This window comes from Galeopterus variegatus, unplaced genomic scaffold (assembly GCF_000696425.1).
Source record: "Galeopterus variegatus unplaced genomic scaffold, G_variegatus-3.0.2 Scaffold2672, whole genome shotgun sequence".
In the NCBI taxonomy this organism is placed as follows: domain Eukaryota; kingdom Metazoa; phylum Chordata; class Mammalia; order Dermoptera; family Cynocephalidae; genus Galeopterus; species Galeopterus variegatus.
Window position 1 is genome coordinate 104094 of NW_007728783.1, and position 24218 is coordinate 128311.

The 24218-nt window shown below is 45.0% G+C and overlaps 1 protein-coding gene across 10 annotated transcripts in view; it reads right to left on the reverse strand.

The window, feature by feature from the left end:
* The window catches only part of PSAP (prosaposin), a 34077-nt gene extending 9923 nt beyond the window's left edge, over positions 1-24154 (reverse strand). For 5 of the 10 annotated variants that reach the window (XM_008582583.1, XM_008582580.1, XM_008582582.1 and 2 more), the window contains exons 1-6: positions 24017-24100; positions 6293-6426; positions 4286-4360; positions 3571-3696; positions 1998-2198; positions 1449-1592 (exon numbers count right to left, since the gene is read on the reverse strand). In XM_008582583.1, the coding sequence (XP_008580805.1) occupies positions 1449-1592; positions 1998-2198; positions 3571-3696; positions 4286-4360; positions 6293-6426; positions 24017-24056 (720 nt within the window). In that variant the 5' untranslated portion in view covers positions 24057-24100. Of the gene's footprint in view, positions 1-1448; positions 1593-1997; positions 2202-3570; positions 3697-4285; positions 4361-6292; positions 6427-24016 lie in introns of all 10 variants that reach the window. The other 5 variants (XM_008582587.1, XM_008582586.1, XM_008582585.1 and 2 more) reach the window with 2 other exon arrangements.
* Positions 24155-24218: the final 64 nt, after the last annotated feature.

The following is a 24218-nucleotide window of genomic DNA, read 5'->3' on the forward strand; positions in this document are numbered from 1 at the left end:
CCGGCACCGGGATTGCAAGCCTCGGTGTTGCTCCCGCGCCTCGCTCAGCCAGTGAGCGGGAACCGGTCCATACGTGGGATCCGAACCCTCGGGCGGGAGCGCCGCCGCGCCTCCCAAGCGGCGCACTATCCAGTGCGCCACCGGGCCGGCCCGACAATTTGTTTATTCTATAACTTACTGCATATGTACATGAAAATGTTTACCAAGAGACCTTAGAGATTCTACCCTCCCATCTCCTTTATTTCATGGCCCCAAATTGCCCCAAGGTCATACAGCAACTACTCAGTAGCAATTCAGAGAAAATGTCACCACAAGATACACTGCTTAGATATCCGAGATCACTTTTCAAATCCATTACACATTCTCAGACAGGATGATATAGTTCAATTAAATTCAGTAGAGTCAAATTATGATGATTTTCAACTATCCATTTTCATATAAATCTTGGTATTTCCAGTAGACCCTCATAGAATAGCGCGTGTCATAACAGGTGTGCTTCTACAGTGAGAAAACCAAGGGTAATATGACAGCCTTCAGAAACGGTTTAATTGGAAAACCACATAAAATAGCAATATACAAAGATACTTCAATGAGGCTACAAGCTTCCCAAGCTTTCAAGAAAAAATGAATGTTAACCTGATTGACATTCCTAAAAACAGTGAGTTAACAGAGTGAAACCCCTGGCTCCCAGAGCCAGTGATCCCCTCTGAGAAAGGCTGTTCTAGATCCCAGAGCCCAGAAGTATTACAGCCTGCTTCCACACATGCCAGGCTGGCAGGTTTTTCAGTTGTTGGGTACTTAACTGGCATTTTGGTCGTTCACATCAATCTCCTGAGTGTGGTTAATAATGTTGGAATAAGAAACCACCTAAAAGGCTAATAAAATGAGTTTCTGAGCCCACAGGACTAGGGGAGGCTTCCAGGTGAGCCTCCTGCAAGCCAGCTTACGCGGCTTCCCACAGACAATGACCCTGCTTGCTGCAGGGAGCCTCATACACGATAGCCAAGCTTTGAAAACAGAGTTATAGTGGCTGGCCAGTTAGCTCAGTTGGTTGCAGCGCGGTGTTATAACACCAAGGTCAATAGTTTGGATCTCCTACTAGCCAGCCACCAAAAAAATAAAAACAGGGTTATACGTGGTGGCAATGTGTTTCTAATACATATGGGGACTGGGGGGAAAATCTTCACAAAAGTGGTTTCCTTCCACTATTTTGTCCCGAGAGTTTTGCTACATATCCAGATTCAATTAACTAAAGTACATTTAAGTCCTCACTACCTATTCCAGCGGCTTTCTGGGAAAAAGGAAAAGGGTGTTGTTTGAACAACCTCTTCCTCAAAGCCATCAGGTTGGAACTTAAGATGGTACCACAGGAGGTAACAGGTTACCCTTTCTTGGTCCCCCCACTCCGGGCTCCCGGAACACCATCCAATACAGGAGGAGATACTCACCATGTCGGCTATGCCAGGCCCCAGGCGGTCACATTGCTCCTTGGCATGTTCCACCAAGGAGTCGACAAAAGTGGAGTTGGTCCTGACAGCACCCTGGATGTCAGTCACCATCTGAATGCAGTCCTGGCAAACGTCCCCACCAGCCTACAGAGAAGGGACAGTCAGGACAGCAGCACTCCAACTAAGAGGACTCAAATTCCTGGAAAAATGTCCTTATATACTCATGACCACAGCAGTGGGGGCTCACTAAACAGTTCCCAATGTGTTTTATAGGCTCAAAAATTACTGAAAGGTTCAAAACCAATTGGGTGGTCACTGTAGTAACAGTACAGTATAGAGGGGAAGGGGTGCCTTTGCAAATTTTAAATAACCCCATTCTTTGGAAATGCTATGGTACAACCACTTGAAGCTTGTTGGCTCATGTAACTGCAGAGCCAAATAAAGGGATAAGCCCCCAGTTTATGAATCACGCACACACACTACCCTTCCATATCTCATCTCCCATGCCACCAAAATCAGGGTCCTCAGTGGCTGGGCCCGCTGCCTTACCTGAGGCTGGGGCTTGCTGCGGGGGCCGTCCTGAGGGTAAAGGAGGAGCGGGATGTTAGCCATGAAGGGAGCCACCACCTCGGTCATGTCCAGTTCTGGGATCTTATTGGACTCGAGCTGCTTCTGGTGATTCAGCTCTGCCAGGTGCTTCTGAAGAGACTCGCAGAGGCTGAGCGCGGAGCACACCTCCCCGGGATGGCTCTGCTGGGAAAGAAGCGCAGCTGAAAAGCCTCTCCCCAGAGGAGAAAACAGTACAGGCCACTGAATTAGTCCCTCTCCTTAAAGCCCTTAGAAACAAACATAAAACTTTGTTGTCCAAGTTCAAACCGCTTAGCATACCTGAGAACAACAACAAAATTAACAATCCATGTGCCTAACTACACAGCAGCCTGGAAGCTTCTGACATGTTCTCTGTTCCCCACCTGCTCTTTGATGGAATATGAGCAGCTGGTCAGCAATTCTGAGCCACTTTCCCCAAGGAGCTAATGCAGTCCACTGGAGGATTCACCTGCCACACACTGACAGCTCCCAAATTTTTCTCTTACCTTGACTTACAAACACATGGTCACCTCACAGACATCTCGAATGACCCCCCGATTCTCCCTGCTCTATCTGCTCCCCCTCCAAACCACTTTAGCAAATGACTCCACCACCATCTTCCCAGAAACCTGGAAAACATTCCTAACTCTTCCCTCTCCTGTACCTCCCACCTCCCCTCCATGAGCAAGTCCAATCCATTTATCCTCCCAAAGAGCATTTGCACCTGTCCACCTCCACTGTCCCTACCACGTCTCACTCACAATGTGACAACCTCCTGGGTGTCCTGCCAGCTTCCCCTCTTGCGGCTCCCCATCAATAGGACCTAGACAAACCCTTTGAAAAACATACCTATGATCATGTCACTCCACTCCTTGAAACACTCCGAGGACTTCCTGCTGCACTGGCAATCCTTGAACATGGCCTAGAAGGCCTTGCCTGACACAACCTCTGCCTTTCTCACCAAAACCTTGGTCCTGGTTCCAGGACACTCCTGCACCACTGGCCCTCTTCAGCTTCTTAAACTTTACTCTTCTTTCTCAGGCCCTTTCCAACTTCCACAAAGCTAGCTTCTTGTTCATTGCTGAAAACCCAGCCTCTGGCATGTGATTTGTGCACGATACACGCTTGCTGAATGAAAGATGAGCATCCTTGTCGTTGAACCCACAAGTACATTCTCTGAATTTTTCCTTAATAATAATGTCATAGAAATGGAAGTATTTGCTTGCTCAAAGGGTCAGTTAAAGATCTGCCATGAGTTATCCCTCTGGTGTTTATAAATGTTATGCCAGTCCACATTCCCCTAGCAATTCCACCAGTCCCCATTTGCAGCAGCCTCCACAACCCCAGGAGGTGGTTACCAGCAGAGTGGCCTTGCGTGCTAGAGCTATTCTGGATGCCAGGACTGTACTGAAGAGCTGCTGAGGAAATCCAAAGCTATGAACAGACTTTGCACTGTAATCCCTCTACTCTGAGCTGGCACCTCACCCGGGCTCCAGAAGTACCTTGAAGAAAGAGCCCATCCTCCACCTCTTACCATCTCTCCTTTAATCATGTCCATGATGACTGGGAGATAGGAGTCAACCACCTCCTTGCACGAGGCAGACAGGTTTGGTTTAGGAAGCCAGTCACAGGTCCTCTCCAAGTAAACGAGGATCTCTTCCTATGAGAGGACACAGGCAGGGCTCAGAACCAGGATGGCCTTCTCCTTGCCAACGGGCTGAAGGCAGGCAGCCCTGCATGACTCCCCCAAACAGCAAGCCTGGAAAACAGCCCACCCTCAGGGCAAAGGACCCATGGCTCCGTCAGATTGACAGGCAAAAGCAAAGAAGACAGTTCAAAATGAAGATCCTTTGACCCACAGTTCCACAGGCACAGGGAATGCTGAGGAGATAGCCAGATGGAACTAGATGCTAAGGGCATGCGATATAAAAATCCTAATTAAAGCTGGACATTTAATACTTGGTCCAGGGATCAGCAAACTAGGCCTTTCAGCCTATTTTGTATAGGCCAGAGCTAAGAATGTTTTTTCACATTTTTAAAGCTTTTTGTTTGTTTAAAGAGAGAATAAATGACAGACACAGTATGTGGCGTACAAAGCCTAAAATATTTCCTACTTGGCCCTTCACAGAAGACATCTGCCACCCTCTGGGCCTAGACCACTTTTCTGTAGACCCTCAAGTCTCAGCTTGTGTAAGGAATGTGTGCACGCGGCCACGGCTCACACACCATCCCCACTCACGACCGCTCACCTCCGTGGCATTGTCTTTTAGCATGTCACCTGCAGCAGTAATGACGTCTTTGCATATGTCGCAGGGAAGGGATTTCTAAATGGAAAGAACATGAAAGAGAGATTTGTATTTGTAGGACACAATTCACACCCACCAGCTGAAAACCCACATGGCTTTCTTCTTATTCTGTCTAAGCAGTGATACGGTCAAGGCCACATTCCACTGTCACATCCTGGTTCCCCAGTCTATGTGAGAAGCACTGGACCACCACCAGGAGGGAAGAGGTGTGACTTACTAGAAGACTCTGGGCTCCTACAGAATGGATGACCTTTTCTTGTACCCTCTACCCCTCTTCACCCTACTCAGGGTACATTGTACAGGTCAATTTCATGTTAATGCTCACAACTCTGTGAGCTGAGGAAACTGAGGCTCAGAAAGATGACACTGCAAGGGGCCGGACCGTGGCTCACTTGGGAGAGTGCGGTGCTGATAACACCAAGGCCACGGGTTCGGATCCCTATATAGGGATGGCTGGTTAGCTCACTTGGGAGAACATGGTGCTGACAACACCAAGACAAGGGTTAAGATCCCCTTACCGGTCATCTTTTTTTTTAAAAAAAGAAAGAAAGAAAGATGAAACTGCAGAGCCGTATCACTGTCACAGCATAAGAGCTGAGTGGGGCGGGGGTTGCCTGCACTTCACCTGCCTTCTACCTCCCAGGCAGTGCTGGGTGCAGGCGAAGGCCCTATCACCCCGCCCAAGCCAGTCTTCTGACAAGCCTGCGTGTCGGGGCCACCCGGCCCAGGAGCCATGGAAATTCTAGTTGGTTCTTGCAGCTCTTGGGGAGAAATACACAGGCTCCCTTCTTGGTGTCAATTCACCTTCAACCCACTGGAGAAGAAACTAACATTTCTGGGTGAGATTAAGGGACCCCTGTGGATGTAGACGCATTTAGAGAAGACAATTTGAACCTTTGGACCTAGTCAGGCTAATGCCATGCATAGGGCCAAACCAAGAGGAAGCCAGGCATCCAAGAGACCATCAGATCAAACACACAAGGAGGAAGCAGTGTTAAAAACAAAACTAAAAACAAATTAGACACCAAATCTGAAAGTAGTTCCGGCCACAGAAGGCACTTTTCCAGTGATTAGCTCAGAAACTATTTCTAAAAGAGCAGTGTTATTTGATTTCGTTTTCTCCTCTTACTGAAGGAGTGCTAGTGGCCACCGATGAGCTGTAGGACTCAAACTCCACTCAAACAGGGCCTGCTCCACACGACGGCCAGCACGTCCCATGGCGAGCCCAGAGCAACAGCTCCGCCTTCTGCTGGTGCGATCGGCTCAGCGCAGTCTCCCCAGAGGTTGGGGACCCATGAAGAATACACACGAGCCTTGTTGTCTTAGACTATTTCCTGTAGCTCCGCATTAATATGCTATATTTAACACCATTCAGATGAAAAATCAGTGGTCTCTTTCCCAGTGACTACAGTTGGAAATAATATTTTAAATAACTACGAAGCTCTAGGGTCTCATTCCGTGGTTTGCCTGTTTGAAAGGGCTGAGGGGAGAACAAAATACTAAACAAGGGGAAAGAACCTAAACGCTTAGCATATACTCTTTGGAGTGAGTGGAGGATGGAGCTGTCCTGTCCCGTGCACCTAGTCCTGCAACCTGCAGGTCCCTTATCTAGAGTGGGAAGTAGGATCTGCACAGAGGCCCGGAAGGCAGCGTGGGGTGCACACAGCAGTGGGCATGAGGCACCTCATCCTACCTCTGCCACCAAGAGACCAGGTGACCTTAGGGGAATGGAACCCTAACCTCTCTGAGCCTCCATTTCCTCTGCACTGAAATAGTACACCCAGTGACAGGTTCTGCCTCCCATGCAGGGTCACAATGAGGCAAACGAAAACAGGCAAGACAAAGTGCTCTGTCAATACTGCAGTGAGTTACGACAATATCAAGGGACCAAGCACAGTGCGAAGGGACCCTCAAGGAGGGCTGGGGCCAGAGGGCGGACAAGGCGCGCACCACAGTCGGCTTGTTCCAGACGGTCTGCAGGCAGTGCTTCACAGCCCCGCAGCTGGCTGCCGTCTTCACGTTCTGACACCACACCGCCGAGCCTCGGGTGCATTCTTTCAGGCCTAGGACAGGGCCGGCGACAGCTGAAAGGAAAACCAATATGAGAAAGTGGCCATTTCCTGACAAACCAGGCACCCTCGCTTGTTCACCCAGGGTCAAGGTCTGGCTCTGACCTGTGACACTCTAGACTAGACCCTCACCCGGCTGCCTGCAACACAAACCTCACAGCCACATAACTGTCCCCAGCAAGACACGGGGCTGGCCTAAGTCACAATACTAGCAGGGACTAATTTATCTGGTGCATTTTTATCCTCTCCAACTATTTTTAAACAGTATCAGGCAGTATCAGGCCTTTCCATCTTTACAACCTTAAAAGGTTTCCATAAGTAATGAAAGGAATCATAGGAGAAAAGACTGATAGATTTAAATATAGAAAAGATTTTAACTTCTGTAGAACAGCTGTAGAACAAAAGTTTTTTTAAAATCTGGGCGAAAACACCAAGATTTGTATCCTTATTACAAAGAACAGTGATTCAAAGTTGTTCAAGTAGAATAGCACTTCTCACTAGCAGAAAACAAGACTGCATACGCCACCTCAACACCACAGAGTGACCACGTGCTCACTCAAAACCAGGTGTGCAGCACTTCACCTAGTGCTGTACAGAGTCCCATGCAGCGACAGGATCAGGAAAAAAACAGACGAAAGGTTCAACATCACCTGAGACCAAAGAAATGCTGGTTAGGGCTGGCCCGGTGGCGCACTGGATAGTGCGCCGCTTGGGAAGCGCGGCGGCGCTCCCGCCGAGGGTTTGGATCCCACATACAGACCGGTTCCCGCTCACTGGCTGAGCGAGGCACGGGCGCAACACCGAGGGTTGCGATCCCGTTGCCGGTCCCGGTCCGGTGCAGGGGCGACGCTGAGGGTTGCGATCCGTTGCCGGACACGGAAAAAGACAAAAAAAAAAGAAATGCTGGTTAAAGCAAGGTGCCATTATTTTGAAAGTTAAATTAGCCAAAAGAAAAATAAACTTGTCACGGGACAGTTGTAAAAGAACTTGTAGTAAAAGATTCATTCTTAGGGCCGGCCCGTGGCTCACTTGGGAGAGCATGGTGCTGACAACACCAAGTCAAGGGTTAAGATCCCCTTACCGGTCATCTTTAAAAAAAAAAAAAATATATATATATATATATATATATAATTTTTTTTTTTTTTCATTCTTCTAGGGCTGATAGCAGTGTAACTGGGTGAATACTTCTCAAAATAACATGTTTCAAAAACTGAAAAAAATCCCTCTTCAAAAAGCAAAATCCACTTCTAGAAAAACATTAAGGAAATACAGCAATTTAAGAGGTAAAATATGACATGCATAAATATATTTGTTGAGTATAATCTACAATACTAAAGACAAGGAGATGTAGCCTGAATGGCCAAAAATAGAGGGAAAAAAACTAATGATGTTTTACTAAAATATTATGTAGCTGTTAAATATACTTAAAGATGATGTATATAAAATAGGAAAAAACAGAAAAAATTCCAGAAGAATATGACATAATACAGGAGCTGTATAAAGATCAGAAAAGAATAAATAAAGCAGGACGGTGAGCTGAATTACTAACTTTTAAATTCCCAATGTTATGTTGTATGTGTAGATTTTTTTTTTTTTTTTAAAAAGATGACCGGTAAGGGGATCTCAACCCTTGACTTGGTGTTGTCAGCACCACGCTCAGCCAGTGAGCAAACCGGCCATCCCTATATGGGATCCGAACCCGTGGCCTTGGTGTTATCAACACCGCACTCTACCGAGTGAGCTACAGGCCGGCCCAATATGTGTAGAATTTTAAAAAAATATTTTATAAGCTGCCTTGAGAATGCCTATGTTTCCTAAAATGGGCCTATGATATCCTTCATTAAAGAACCAAGAAGTGGGGCAAAACCCCTCAGATTCACGACTCACCCCTAACCCAACTACCCAGCTGGGAAACAACAGATTACATGAGACTACACTTAGAAGATGACGCACGGGGGCCAAACTCCAGCAGACATCACAGCAGGGTTGAACCAACCTCTGTCATAAGTAGGAAACACTTGACCAAGTCTAAGTGGAAAACCCCACAGCCACCCAAGAAATGTTTTTAGAACCTTGGTAGTCATGCTGTATGCTGCTTCACCTTGTAAGCCACACGAGGGCACAGGAATTCTATATGCACGTTAACACACAACTGGTATATGTACACATGAAGGCAGGTGAGTGTTCTTCCTCCAGGAGAGGTAAAGGAAAGAAATGCTGACATTATTACTTCCACAAGCTACTCACGCAAAGACTGAGTCCCAAAAAGCTCAAGTCAGATCACCTGTGTCCCTTCAGACACCAGCGAATTGATTATTAATCTGCTACCCAAGTTATAGCTTTCCCTGTCTCTTGGGAGAAAAACCACAAATACTACCAGTTCAGTCTCAGCTGAACTGGCCACACACCAAAAGCTATTGGTTTGACTCTGGTTTCTGTGCGAAAACATGTCCCAGACTCAAAACATTACTAAGTTCACCAGATGGCTCACCAAAGTTTGATTAACCTATAACATACCCAAGCTAGGCTGGTGCCTGCCTCAGTTGAGGCCCAGGGCAGAGGGCGGAGTGGAGGCAGAATTTGAGTCATGAGGGTAAGGCTCTGGGGAGCGTGGGGTCACAGAGACAGCATGAATGGGAGCTCCATGACCCAGAAGCTCCCATCATGCCCTCCCAGGCACTGAACCGTACGACTCCTGAAAATCACCCACCAAGATACACTGCCTGGTTCTACCTCCAAATTAGGAAGGAGCCCAAGTGATGAACACAGCACTATCAAAATGAGTCTCTAGAAAAGGAACACACAGTGATACACAGGGAAGCCAGAAGAGGATGGACTCAGACGTCAGCGGATCAGAGCCAAGACAGAAGACTTGCCATGAAAAGCAGGGGCAAGGGACCACTATTCTCCATTCTTACAAATGCTCTGTCACTAAGTAAGTATAATTCTGATCCAGCTATTTTCTCCAACCATCCAGCCAGGAACTGGCTACAACTGACCAAAATTTATCAGGTTTCCGGGAACACAACTCACCATCACAGGCCTAAGCAACAAGAATACTTTGTAGGTTACAGGAACTTGAAACAGTAACCATTTTCAATAATGATTTTGGTATTTGGTTGGCCAGGCTATTCTGGACTGAAAATAATCTTGGGTAGCCCCTTTCATCTGTCTTTGGTCCAGCTAACAAAACCCACTGTCACTTCCCGATCCTAAAGGTCACTGTCAATCAGTGACCCACTGGGTGGTGACAAGCCTCTACCTCTGAACTAAAGGTAAAAAGGTACACATGGTGGAGATGTCTGTATGCCTATGAAGTCATTGGGTTCCAACCTGAAAGAAATTCCATGAACACTGAGAAATAAAACTTAAGTCTCAGCTTCTAGAAATTTCCTTTTTAGCAAGACATCCCCATCTGCCTCCAACCTAAAGCCAAATTTATAAGGGTGCATATGAGAAAAACAGTCTGTGGTAGGCAGTAGATTTGGTTTCCTAAGACGCGCCGACGTATGTTAACAGAAGCGACAGCATGTCCTCAGGATGGGTAGCGCAAGGCTGAAACCCAAGCCTCAGGTGACATCGGTGGGTGACCTGCTGCTGAGGTGCAGGTGCCGACTCCCAGAGCTGGACTCCTGAGAGGCAATCAAACAGTAGGTCAGAACCTTTCAGAGACATAAATCCCCTTCCCAGGAAATGTATTTATACACAAAATTCTCACGCCATTTCAGGAGGTTCTCAGGGACCCAAGCTGTGGACTTACAAAGCTCTAGGGGCAAGGGTGGTTTTCCTCCACACCAGTGGAAAACAACTGGGAGGAAGGCACGGTTAACCACCTCCACTAACTAGGCCAAGCCCGGTGCCCTCAGGCAGGAGACCAAAGTGAACAGCCACTTTTCTCTCGATAACCCCAAAATGAGAGGGCAGACATCTCAGTAATGGTGACGTGATTCAGCAGAAACACAGGGGAAACCGTGTGCCAGAAGCAGAAACAAAAGACTAAAGAAGCCTTCCTCAAGACAAAATTGGAAATGGCACCTGAGAGACGGTGATATCAAAGACAGACTAAGTGGAGAGGGGGTAGGGGAATCCCAAAATGTTCCAAAAGAGAGCAGTTTCTCTTTGGCAAAGGGGAAAAACTGTCGTTTGTCTTTTCAGGAGCAGAGCACAGGGAAGTGGCAGGAGGCAGGTTGCACAGGCAGACAGATCTCATGCACGCTGGGAAGGGCCTTGTCCGCCACACTCACCCCGAAGTGATGGGTGCACCCTGTGGGCAATATTACAGGAACCTCTAGGGAGTTCTGAGAGAGGACAGGACAAGCAGGCTCCCGTCTGTGTCCTAACTACCCAGGCATGAGGTGGCAGAAGAACTGAAAAGGAGGCAGGAGGTACAGATGATGGGGCAGCTAACTGGAAGGCTAATCCAAAGCAAAAAATGGTGGCTGAGAGAGCCTAACCGAAAGATTCCAGAAGAACCAGACAGACAGGAAAATTGAGCTGACAAGGTTCAAAGGGAAGTCTGTCCTGCTGAGAGAGAGAACAAAGCAGCAAGAGGCAAGCGTGTGAGCATGTGGATGGCACACGTGCCTGCGAGCACAGTGAGGTGAGGGCATGGGATGTCATGCCAGAGTCCCTTCGAGGACTGGAGATGTCTAAGTCAGACAAAGAATGTTTTGGAAGGGCCGGCCCGTGGCTCACTCGGGAGAGTGTGGTGCTGATAACACCAAGGCTGCGGGTTCAGATCCTCCAATAGGGATGGCTGAGCGTGGTGCTGACAACACCAAGTGGTTAAGATCCCCTTACCGGTCATCTTTAAAAAAAAGAATGTTTTGGAAGGGCCGGCCCGTGGCTCACTCGGGAGAGTGTGGTGCTGATAACACCAAGGCTGCGGGTTCAGATCCTCCAATAGGGATGGCTGAGCGTGGTGCTGACAACACCAAGTGGTTAAGATCCCCTTACCGGTCATCTTTAAAAAAAAGAATGTTTTGGAGATACACACAGTCATCTTCAAATAGTCGAAGGACACCTTCTGCCTATCACGTGGGAGCAGAGCTGTCTGAGAGGTTCCAGACCACAGACCTCAGAGCAATGGGTTGAGGTTAAGGGAAGCAGACCAGCTCAAGGTAAGGAAAGTATTTAATACCCACAGGGGTATACAAAGGGAATGGGTTGCCTCGTTAGGTGATGATCTCTCCAACAGTGGAAGCAACCAAACAGAAAAAAATTCCCAGCCCGTGGGTTCTGTGGGGGGGGGGGGGTTCCTCTTGAGTGGTGAACTGGACTAGAAGTCTTCATGCTTATAATAATGAGGCAGATGACATTTTCAGTAACTACCGATAACAATATATGAAAGTACACTAAACCACTTATTGGTGAGTTATTTATCAACATAAGTTCCCAGCAAAGCTTTCATCTCTTTTCTTATCCTCCCACAACCTGCCCCCAAACACCAACTTCCTTCTCTGCGGCTGCTACGCTGAACTCTAAGAAAGTTCTTAGAGTGTTTGCCTGACCCCTTGGAGATTTCTGATTAAATGTGTCTGTCATTAAAAGACATGAAACCACTCAGGGCAAATCAAGCATTACACTTCTTAGGTACTTATTCCAAGGGCCTGGCACATGAGCCCAGAAAGACATGTTATCAAAAATAGGCTGCAATGGAATTTTACTGTATTGAGAATGGCTGCCAGGAGCGGGAGCCGATATGGGTTTTATGGCTGCTCTAGACACTAGATTCAAAAAACAAAACAAAAAAAAGAGTCTGGAAGAGAAGAAGAGCTCACTGGAACCATGTGTGATTTAGGCACTCTTATGAGAAGAAACCAAGCCTTAGAATAAGACCTGCAAGGCAATCTACCCACTATCTAGATGTCTTCAGTGAAACTTGGTATAGTGAAAAGAAAATATCATCTGCCTCCAAGTCAGGCTCTGCAACTCCTGTCCCAATGACCTTAGGCAAATCACTGTCCTTCTGAGCTTGTTCTTTAATCTGTAAAATAAAGATGAAACCACTGATGGCGGTGGATTGCTGTGAGAATCAAGATGATATAACTACACATAAACACTCCCAACTGCCAGAGCACCGCACGTCCCAACCATTATGCCCTTACCATCATCTCTCTGGGGTTTTAATTTGTACATGATCTCAACTCCCCTACCAGACTGGCTTTGAAATCAGAGAGTCAAGAGTTCAGATCCTGGTTTTACCACTTCTAGTCATGTGACCTCGGCCTTCTAAAATCTGCCAATTGGGCCTATTATGAGTACCCACTCCAAGGAGTTTGTAAAAATTAACCAATATTTGTAAAACACATAGTTAATATTACTATTATCATCCGTAGTTGCAACACCAGTAGGACCTTTCTCGGACCCAGTCTCTTGCCCAGAACAGGTGCTCCACAAAGAGCAGAATCAAGCTTACTCTACGTTTAGTCAGGTAATTAAACGGCAGCTCAAAGCCCTGGAGAGCTGTATCCCAACCACCTCAGAAGTTACCAGGTACTGAATTCAAGGCCCAGGAGTCACAAGAGGAGAGCGAGACACAGGCCACACTGTAAGGAGCCCAGGGAGTCAATCCTGTGTCTTAAGAAGCTGAACAACAAGTTCTGCACGAGCAAGACTGAGGGGTGCCCAGCAAGGCACAAATGCCACAGTGAAATGCTTTCAGTAACTCATGACACTGGAGCTGCAGGCTGACTATCCTCCGACAAACTCCAGTCCCAATAAAGCCATCATTGCTCAAAATATTTTTGAAGCCTACTTTTTAGAAGAGCCACTCCAGAACCTCTCAAAACCTCTCCTTTTCCAGTAGGGCAAGGAGGCATAGGGCAACATATTACCAGCCTGACTGCTGGGGCAGACATAACAGGACTGAAATCCCTGCTCTGCCATTTACTAATCCCTGGACAGCTTACTTACACCACAGTTATCTACAAAATATGGAAAATAGTGTTCCTTTCTCCAGAACTCTGTAAAGATGAAAGGAGAAAGTAGAGAAAGCACTTAAGAGTCTCTGGTACCTAGGAAGCTCTCAGTTCACTGTACAGGTAATTGTTAACGGTGGACTTGAGGGGGAGGACCAAGGGGAATTGTTCACATTCTAATTTTTATATTTGAGCATAATTTAATTTTTTCTCATGCTACCTCTAAAATCAGAATTAAACCTTACAACCCATCAGAGGGAACAATTACTGCCCAATATGGTAGAGACCACAAGCTGCTGCCAAATATACATCCTCCCCTTCTTTCATAGGAATAAAACTACAGATTTTTAGCTACAAACAGGGCTGGCCAAGAATAAAGCCCACCTTTCCCAGTCTACCCTGCATCAGGGTGTGGCCATGAGACCACATTCTGGCAGATGGAATGTAAGTGGAGGTCACCATGCCTTCCTTTAAGTCATGTGTGGTGGCTGCAACTTCATCAGCCAGCTTGGACCAGGAAGAAAAGGGCTAGGCCTCAAAGATGCAGAACACGGAGCTGAAGAGCCCAGGTCTATGAGTTCTCCCAGCAGTACAGCCCCACTGGACTGCCTGGCCCCTGAACTCCCTGGGATAGGTGGGAATAGCTCTATCATACTTAAGCTGCTATTATTATAGGTCCCTGTTGTTTGCAGTCAAACTTATACCCAACTAATATACACACTTAATCAACTACCTCACTCATAACAATAGCCTTCAAATGAGGAGTCTTTACTAAGGCTTACTTCCATTGAGGATACTGAAAAGCCCAGTACACAACGTAATTTTCAAAAAAAACCTCAGAATGAAGGAGACAACCTTTCCTGGAATGTGTACCTTATGTTCTGTTTGTTTAAAACAGTCAGTCTCATTTGTTTCAGCCATACGATATATGCTTTTCCTTTAAAATATTTTAGGTAATATATGCTAAGAACTGTTTGAGTCTAGCTACAAAAAAAATAAAAATAAAAAATAACAGAAAATGCATGCAGCCTCCCAGTTCGTACATTCCACAGGGCAGTGGATCTGCTGCCTGGGTAATGTGTCACCAAGGCAATGGGCAGGTTGCTAGGAAACCAAGAGAGGATAATCCCAGGAGGGGCAGCCTCTAGCTCAAGTCCCCGCATTCAGACAATTTCTCTCAGAGGAATTCATGCACTGCAATCCCCGAAGAGCAGGAGATATTGCCATGCACTCAACACTGACTACTCAAACAGCTGGTGTCACAAATACCTTCTATGGCAAAGAGCACTTGTCTCTTCCTTATAGATTCCTGCTTTTGGAAAACATTCTGCGTGGCAGAATAAAACACTGCCCAATTAATCATTCAGAATAGCATATACTCAGAGGTAGCCTGCCTTGATTTGGAGGAAGTAAGGTCCAAATTTCCTCTTATCACATAAAAAAAAAAAAATCAACGGCAATAAAGCTCTTAAGCTCGCTAGGTCAGCCTAGTGAGCTTAAGAGTTTTATCACCTCTGGCCCCAATAAGCTGTTATTTAAGCCAAAGGTTCTTTCTTCCCTGCTTCCCCTCTCCCACTACTGCCTCACTTTTTAATTTTCTTCACAAGCCAGATCATTCCAGGGCAAGAAATCTGTCTACATGGGGCAGGCAATGACTGAGAGACTGAGGCATAAGGATGCAATCTTCTTAGATCATACAAGAGTGGGAGCTTAATTAATTTTGGGAAGAGAAATTCCTAACTAGTTCACTCAAGAGCACTCCTGTCCCATAAAAACTCCTGCTATCAAAGCTCTTGTTCCAAATTGTCAACAGATCAGGTGATGATCAGAGATGAACTTAAATCACCTTAGGTAAGTTACGCTGCATAGGGCTGGCTGGTTAGCTCAGATGGTTACAGCACAGCCATACAACATCAAGGTCACTGGTTTGGATCCCCATACTGGCCAGCTGCCCCGACCTCCCCGCCCCTGCCTCCCAAAAAATTATGCTGCAACTCCTGACTATGAAAAAGCGAGCCCCTGGCAGGACTGCCCAAGTAGGTACCAGTCAGGTGAGCAGGTACAGGCAGGGGTCAGAGGCGGCATCTGCATGGTTCTAGGCCCATGAGGGAGCTAGTCCATGGTAGTCCTCTGCCTCTGACTCACAGTGGACTCTGTCAGCTGGCACTGGCTCTCACCACAGCCATCCCTGCTAACTGGCTGTGTGGTCTCAGCATACTTATAGGAGACTAATAAGGAAATCCAGTGTTCTGAACTTGACTCATATGATTATCGACTAAGAAGTTTCAGATACAAGGCTGTCTACTATAAACGCCACTTTGGGATTACTTAGTTAATACTTAACAGGACAACTGCCTTCATTTGAAATAACGAAATCTAAACTTTTCAGACCATAGCATGGGTTAAGACAGGATATTAGAATGCCCCCAGCCTTCTGATTCAGTTGCTCTCACCTCGGAGGGCTCCTGTTAGGATTAAATCAATATTAAGTAAGAAGCACTTAGCAGAACATCTCGATTAAGTGTTTAGCTATTATGACACGTACAGTTCCTGCAAACCGGCTAAACCAGCAGTTCTCAAGGTGTGGTCCAGAGAATCTTCAGAGTCCCAGAGTCTCTTTCAGGGAGTCCATGAGCTCAATATCCTCATAACACTGACACATTAGTTGCCTTTTTCACTCATTCACTCACAGACGTACAGAAGACTACTTCTGCAGGCATGTGACATGTGACATGACAATGGACCACATGCAGAAGCAGCTGAGAATCCAGCCAGGTGGTAAAGATATTGCAAACATGTAAAACAAGCCATTCTTCTCATTAAATATGTTTGTGTTTAGAAAAATAGTTGGTTTTCATTAATAATGTTAACATGTAACAGGTTTATCTAAATGACTAATTTTTAAATTTTGTTGATTTGTATGGCAAGATGACATACAACCAACATAAACAAAACCCTGTGGGTCCTCAATGAGTTGTGTATAAGGATCCTGAGACTAAGAAGTTTGAGAACCACCAGGCTAAATATATAGGGAACAACCAACTTCTGGAACCAAAAGGGGGGAAACTAACTTCCTCAAATTATAGCTGGTTCCCTTTTCAGATTTACCTCAAATGAGAGTCACCAGGGACATCTCCCATGTCCCTATTACCTACATAAAATCCTCTCCAACAGGTTGAGGGGAGGGAGATCCCTCTAACCTGAGTTGGTCAGAGCGTGGTGCTAGTAACATCAAGGTCAAGGGTTTGGATCCCCATACTGGCCAGCCACCAAAAAGTAAATTAATTTAATTTATTTCAGTAAATAAAAGAAAATGCTTTAGTCGTGATGAAGTTATTATTAACATTAAGTTTCATGCACACCAACCTACCAATACTTCCTGAGTTAAAGTCGCCTTGGCTATATCTCACGTCATCACTCATGAATACTGAGCTCCTAGTATGTGCCAAGCATTGCTCTACATACAGCGGATACAGCAAGTGATCAAGATAACAAATGTATCATAACGCCAGGAAGTGGGGAGGACTATGAAGAAAACTAAAGCAAGGTCGAAGATAGAGCAAGATCAGGGCAGGGTGGGGCCAGGGGAACTCTGTTAAGGCAACATGGGAGCAGAGACCAGAATGAATAGAGGAAGCAAGCCCCAAGGATTATCCGGGGAGAAAGATGGTCTAGGGAGGAGGAATACAAAATGCAAAGACTCTGAGGATCAATAGGGGCCAGAGGCTCAACAGCAGACTTGACCGGAGAGAGGAGGAAGAGCTGAGAGGTAGCCAAGGGCCAGACCACCTGTGACCTTGCCAGATACAGTCTGGGTTTTATTCCTAGTGCTATAGGAAGCCACGTGGCTCTCTGGTATTAATGCCTAGAAAACAGACTTACAGGGGCAGGAAAGCATCTCATCACAGCTGCTGCAGGATTTATTTACTGTAATAAGTGACATCACTAAGACTGGCCAAAAGAAATTTCTGTAGTATCACCTTCAATCTTAGTCATGACCTTTCCTCTCATGTAAGTAATTTCTTTTCAAAACCAGTATCTCTCCAAATATGGTCAGAATTTACTATTTTAAAATTGAGAACTGTCACTAGAATTCATCACACATTTTCTTAAACACAGATGTCCATTAGTAGAGGTTCATTAAATTGACACATCCATACAATGAAATATTCTGCATCTTTTTTTTTAAACAGCTGCAAGTAGGAAAACATTAAGGAGGCATGACAACTACATGCAATGTGGTACTCCAGACTGAATCCTGGAACAGAAAGATGAGATTAGTGGAAAAATCGGTAAAACTAGAATAAAGTTTGCAGTCTAGTCAATGGCATCATCCCGATATTAATTTCTTGCTTTTGACAAATGTGCTGTGATTATATAAGATGTTAACAGTAGGGCAAGCTGGGTGAAGGGTGTACAGGAACTCGCTGTACTATTTTTGTAACTGTTCTCTGAAATTATCCCAAATGAAAAGAAATTTTTTTTCAAAACTAGATCTATCTGTACTAGCATCGAATGACCTTTAAGATATATTGTCTAAGAAAATAAAGGGAGAAATGCAAATGAAACCACTTCAACGTTTTACTCTTATCAAATTGGCAAAATTTAAAGTGTGACAATACCAAATGTTAATGAGAACATGCAGCAACCAGAAATTTAAAATCCTGTGGGAATACAATCTGCCAAAATCATTTTGGATTCGGAGCCCTACACCAGCCAGTTGCCAAAAAAAAAAAATCTTAGCAGTTCAGCAGTTTCTAGTTAAGGTGAAAATATGTACGTATACTTCACAATTCAGTTCTTCACTTCTCTAGGTATATCCTCTAGAGAAATGTTTGCCCATATGCACAAGGAGACACCTCACAGAAAAACAAAACCAGAAATAATCTAAATGTCTATCAGTAGAATAGAGAATAGGGATGACATAAATGGAACACTGTAGTGAAAATGAATGAAATAGATCTACAATTATCAATATGGATAAACCTCACTAGTAAAACAAAAAACTAATTTTACAATATTTGTGAAATGTTTAAAATATCCAAAAATGATACCCTGTACTCTGTTAAAGGTTACACTTACATGTGTGAAAAGTATAAAGCGCTGTGGGGAACGATGAATGCCAAGTCCAGAAAGGCAGTCAGTCACCTGCGAGGGAGGGGAGCTGGGAGGCTCCATTTCTTAATCTGGGTGTTGTGCACATGGGTGTTCATTACAATCTTCCACCTTTCTGGATGTCTAAAATGTTCCACAGCTTAAAAAAGAGCAACGAGCAAAACAGACACCATAATATGCTACCATTTGTGTTAAAAAGAAAACAGGAAGGAGGAAATCCATGGACAGCGGCCTTGACAGGAGAGAGGATGAAGAGCATGTGCCTCTGGAAGGCTCCTAAAGAGAAGGCCTGGGGGGCTGTGGAGGGGGATACTTTTTACTTTACACACTATTATATCGACTGAACTTGTTTACTTTGTGCATCTATTATCTACTCCAAACAGTTCACCTCCATTCATGGACGGGAAATCAGACTGGGGGCTTGAACAGACTTTCCCAAGACCCCATGGTTAGTGACAACAGGTCTAGACCCAAGCATGCAGGTTCCCAGGAAACAGGCCTGACCTGCCGGGCTGCTCTGACATCAAGACTGACCCAAGAGCTGGACCTAGCTTGGCTACCTCAAGTACGCTCTCCCAACTCCCTCGTAACTGCAGCTTACCTACCCTGGTTTGTTTTCCTGACTCAGTAATTACGTCCAACATACATATTTTTAATAAGTCAATTTAACTTTGTTTTGTTTGTCAAACTCACAACATCCTTTGAAATGAAAGACACCAGGGAAATCACAAAAGCCATGGCAGAGAACGGCTGCTGTGCTCGCAGGACAAGGACGCTGACAACATATCTTATTAGTGGTTGTGGGGGCTCAGAAAACAATACCCCGAAGTATGGCTCTTGAGCATGCTGAGTACATGGAACTAAAGGAGAACAGAATGCCTCGGAAGCAGCCTCAGAAGCAGAGTCTCTGACTTTCTGACCTTCTCCTGCCCTCCTGTCTCCCGCCCCTCTTTCTCCCACAAAGCAGTCATAGAAACTAGAACCCCTCTCCCTCAAAGCAAGCCACAAAACCTAGAAATATTGTAACCTTCTCCCACCTTTCTGTGTAGGAGCAGACCATAAGGAAATTCTCTGACCTACCTTGTCTCGTTCCAGAGGGGTCCTACCCCATACCCCAGAAGGAATGAATGCTACACAGAGGTCAAGAAGAATCTGAACAGACGGGCCTTGCTGGGCCCCCACCTCCATCAACCCCCCAAGTCTATCACCATTAGATCATACCCTTTGCCCAATCATATTTCTACACAGCTGTCCAACCTTCATCAAATCGAAGCACAAAAATGGACAGTTTTCCCTGGATCTTCAGGTCTTCCTTTCTGAGGGTTGCCAGGTCATGTAAAACTTTATTTTTTGGCAGCTGGCTGGTAGGGGGATCCAAACCCTTGACCTTGGTCTTATCAGCACCAGTCTGCCCAGTGAGCTAACTGGCCCCAGTAAAACTTTAATAAATTTGTTATGCTTTTCTCTTGTTAACCTGTCTTTTGTTATAGGAGTATCAGCAGTGACCTTTATGACAAGTGAGAAAAGGTACCACACCTTTTCCACCCCTAAATGGTACAGCAACAAACTCACAGACTTCACTAAGCCCTTTCACATATTAACTTATTAAAGCCTCACAGCAACTCAATGAGATAGGAACAATAAATGCCATTTTACAGATGAGGAAATACAGGAGTTTAAGTAATCAGCCCAATGTCATACAGCTAGTGTCAACAATGTGATAACGTTCAACTTCTATTTCACAGTATCATCTCAGTCCCAACATAAAGAAATACAAATTCCACAAGGCTATTTTTTGGAACTTCATGGAATGAAAAATAAAGCAATTAGTACCTTTGCAACAGCCAAATTCTTCATTCCAGTCACTATATTTATTTCTCATTGTTTTAAAATAACTTTTTTTAAAAAGCAAGCAGGGCAATGTAATAAGCACTTTCTTCTGTTGATTTACAGAAAATCCAGAATCTCCTTCCCCATGGCAGAACAAAAAAGAACCCAGAGAGCAAGGCTTAGAGCCTCCTAGCCAGTCATCTATAATTCCATGCTGGAAAACTACCTCAAAAAGTTGCGGTGGGACCGGGCCTGTTAGCTCAGATGGTCAGAACACAGCCCTATAACACCAAAGTCATGTGTTCAGATCCCCGTACAGGCCAGACGCAAAAAAAAAAAAAAAAAAAAAAAAAGCTGCTGTGCATACCTGTCCTAGTGGCTTGGTTTTCGCCTTCAAAGCTTCTGAAGCATGCTTTATTAGGTGCTTTCCACAGCCAGCAACACCCTGCCCTTCCTCTTTCCCATCCACTCCTGCCCCAGCCAGCTGCCTGGACAATTTCACACAAGAAAATGGAGAACCAAGTTCTCCTTCCCCTGATCTAGAAAACTCCATACCACTCAATCCTATATACAACTATCATAGCAGATATTCAAAACAACTTGTCAAATGCAATTCCAGGACTTGACAAATCACTGATCAATTAAAACAAGCAAACCCTTCTTCCTTTATGAATTATACTAACATTTTCACAGAATAAAATTTATTTACTATTGATAAACAGGGGACTTATCCAAAATTCCTGGCAGGTGGGACCTACAGTTCTTGCAGATATTCAGCAGGCTAGGCTATAAATTCATGTCTTGCATCACAAAAAAGTTAATTAAAAATAAGAAGCTATCAAATGAATTTATGTTTATACACAGTAAGTTTTTAGCATCTCTAAGGAATACATCTCTAAGGAATGTGGGGCAGACACTATTCAGCTGGTTAGAGCCACCACACAGATGACAGCAGTAAGGGCAGCTAAGCTTCAGCAAGCACCTGCCACATCCCAGCCTCCGCTCCACATGCTTTACAACTAACATCTCATTAACACTGGGCCTGCCTTTTTCCACTAGAGGAATCATTCAGCAGCCTGGCCTTGCTGTATGATTCCATTTGTAAAAGTTCACAAATGGCAGTTTTTTCATCTATGGTGTTGGAAGTTAACAAATCTGTTTCCTTTGGGGCAAGTGAGACAGAGTAGTGAATGGGGAAGCACAGGAGCTTCTGGGTGCCGCTAATGCTCTACTCCTTGACTTTGGGGACTGTTCACATGGGTAGGCTCATTATGTGGTAACTCATCAAGTTGTCCACTTAAAATGTGCATGTATGTAAATTATACAAGTTTTCAAAAAGTTAAGAGGTACGTATTGACAGAGGAATGTGGAAAGAGCAAGCACTGTGAGAAGTCCTGGTCCTGGCATCCCCAGTAAACGGCCTATGATGTGAGAGAGTCACCTATGAGTGCTTTTATCTTCCTTCCTTACAAAGAATTAGAATACTAGATGCTCTTCAATTCTATCATTATGCCATCGCTTCACTTTTGTAGGTGGGGAAAAGGGAAGGAACAACTAGATGGGTAGAAAAATAACTCAAAAGCAAGTGTCTCTCCCACCAGGACATCATTAAAACACAAAACATAAAGCCTCTCCAGACTCAGGATGGAACTCTGTCCTACAGCAGCTCCATGCTGAAAGGACAAATTCTAAGAACCTCCCACAGAACAGACAATGGCCTTCATTAAGGAACTCAATGTTTTTAGAAAACTTAGGAATAACATTTCCAAAAAGCCACAATGACGCCAGAGCTGTCAAGGCAAGTTATTATCCAAGGACTGTTGTAGAGTATACATAAAGCACATGTACTTCACAGGGCCTGGTTTTCCAAAGCCTTGCAGTTTCAAGTATTGACCTTGCAAAAGACAGGAAACTTTCCCCAGGTTATATATAGTCTCTGTTGTAAGATAAAGAATTGTAACACAGCAAGGTTGCTGGCTCAAAAACAGACAGGTTACTGATTGATATGTAAAGATACTGGGAAATTGCTGTAAGAAGAGAATGTTTGCTAAAATCAAGCTTTTGTTGCAAATTGCACTATAGGATGTCACCTTACTGAATGTTACCAGCTTCTATTGTTAAACTTTTTAAACTGTACTTAGCAAACACCCCACCTATGTTCTCTTCCTGTAACTTCCTGGTCTGGAGAATAAATGCAGGAAGAGAACCCCAATTCTCGTTAATTTCCCAAATGGAAGGAATGCCTCACTCTTGCGGGTCTAGGGAGATTAACCCCTTTTGGGGGCTTCTCACTGCTCAGAAGAGATGGGCTTTGAGTAATCTTTGGTGGCTCCGTCACCCAGGGAAAAGGGGTGACAAATCCATGGGAGGCAAAGCAACAGACTGTGTTATCAGCATGACCTTGGCATAATCCTAAAGACTGGACAGCAAAGTTAGACCAAGGCCATTATCATACCTTCCACTGGGTCCCTCGGTTAACTAAATATTCTTGTTAACTATACTCCCACATATACAAGGTGGATTTTACATTTCCAAAGAAACAACTAAGTCCCTTTTGTGTGATGTGAGTGAATCAGAACTCAGGGTCTTATGACGAGTGACTCAATGCCAATGAGAACAATTGTTTGATACGGTAAAAAGAAAAAAATTGTTCTGAAACAGTACAGAAAATTTAGAGACAAGCATTAGTTTATTATACAGACCATGGAATTACAGCAGTACAAACCCCAGTGAGAAACAAATTTTCTTCAGTGAATATAAAACCAAAAATCTCACCTTTCACAGACTACAAGTAAAACAAATGTGAGAGCTTGGTCTAAGGTCAAGACACATTCTTGAGAGCTGCTGAACGCTAACATGAGAAAAACACCTTAAATCTACTTCATCTAATCTATGTCATCAAATATCGACTTCATTACATATCTTATTTCTTTGGTTTTCCATCAACTCTGTCATCCACTTTGTTACTGTCTATTAAAATTTGGGTGGCTGCATGGTAGTTAGAATGACTAGCCCCTAAATTACATACAGTTACTAAGAAACAGAAAGTGAGGATGAGGAAGCTAAAGATCAGGTTTATTTCCCTTCAGTGGGCTATTACCTGAAACACCTAGACTTGGGATCCTCTCTGTGAAGAAATGAAAATCTGGCTTCACGACTATCTACAGAATTTCAGTAATTACCCAACCTCATTCCTTTCCCATTCATGATTTAAAGGAGGTTAAGATGTGAAGGCAAGAGTTTTTCCCCAAGAGGGAAAAAAAGAAGGATCATGGTGACACAGGAAGGCCAGGAGGGCCCCTTCTAACTCCAGCAAGGGAGTGCAGCTGGTTCCCAGGCGCTGCCTTCAAAACCTGCAGTGGTTTTTAACAACCATTCAGGACAATAAATAGGTATTATTATATACTCTGTGCATTGTTCTCACGTACTTACATTTTCCCCAAAACGAAGGCTACTGCTAAATCCGGCCCATGGCTGTGCAAGACATCTTAAAGCAGGTGAAATGAGGACTCCATTGCAAAATTACTGGGACCACAGAACCCCATAACACCCTCACCACCTAGGATCCAGAGTAAACGTACATGCAAAGATAAGCAACAAAATAAGTGATAGACCTATGTGTTTCCTGCAACCTCAATACCCTCACAGATGGCAGCAACTGAGGCCAACGGCCAAGGTTCTGTCCTGCGGGACGGGGCTGCACTCGATCTCGATCCCAGGCTGGGGGTCCCAGGGCTTACCCGCGCCCAGGAGGCTGGCCAGGACGAAGAGAGCACACATAGCGCCGTTTGACTTCGCAGTCTGCAATGCAGAGCGTCAGCTGATACCCCGCGGTTATAAACCTGCCCTGCCCCGCCCAACGCGCAGGCGCAAACCCCGTCCCGGCTGTTCCCGCAGCCTGACTCAGCGCTGCGCAGGGCGCCTGCGCGAAAGGGGGGGCGG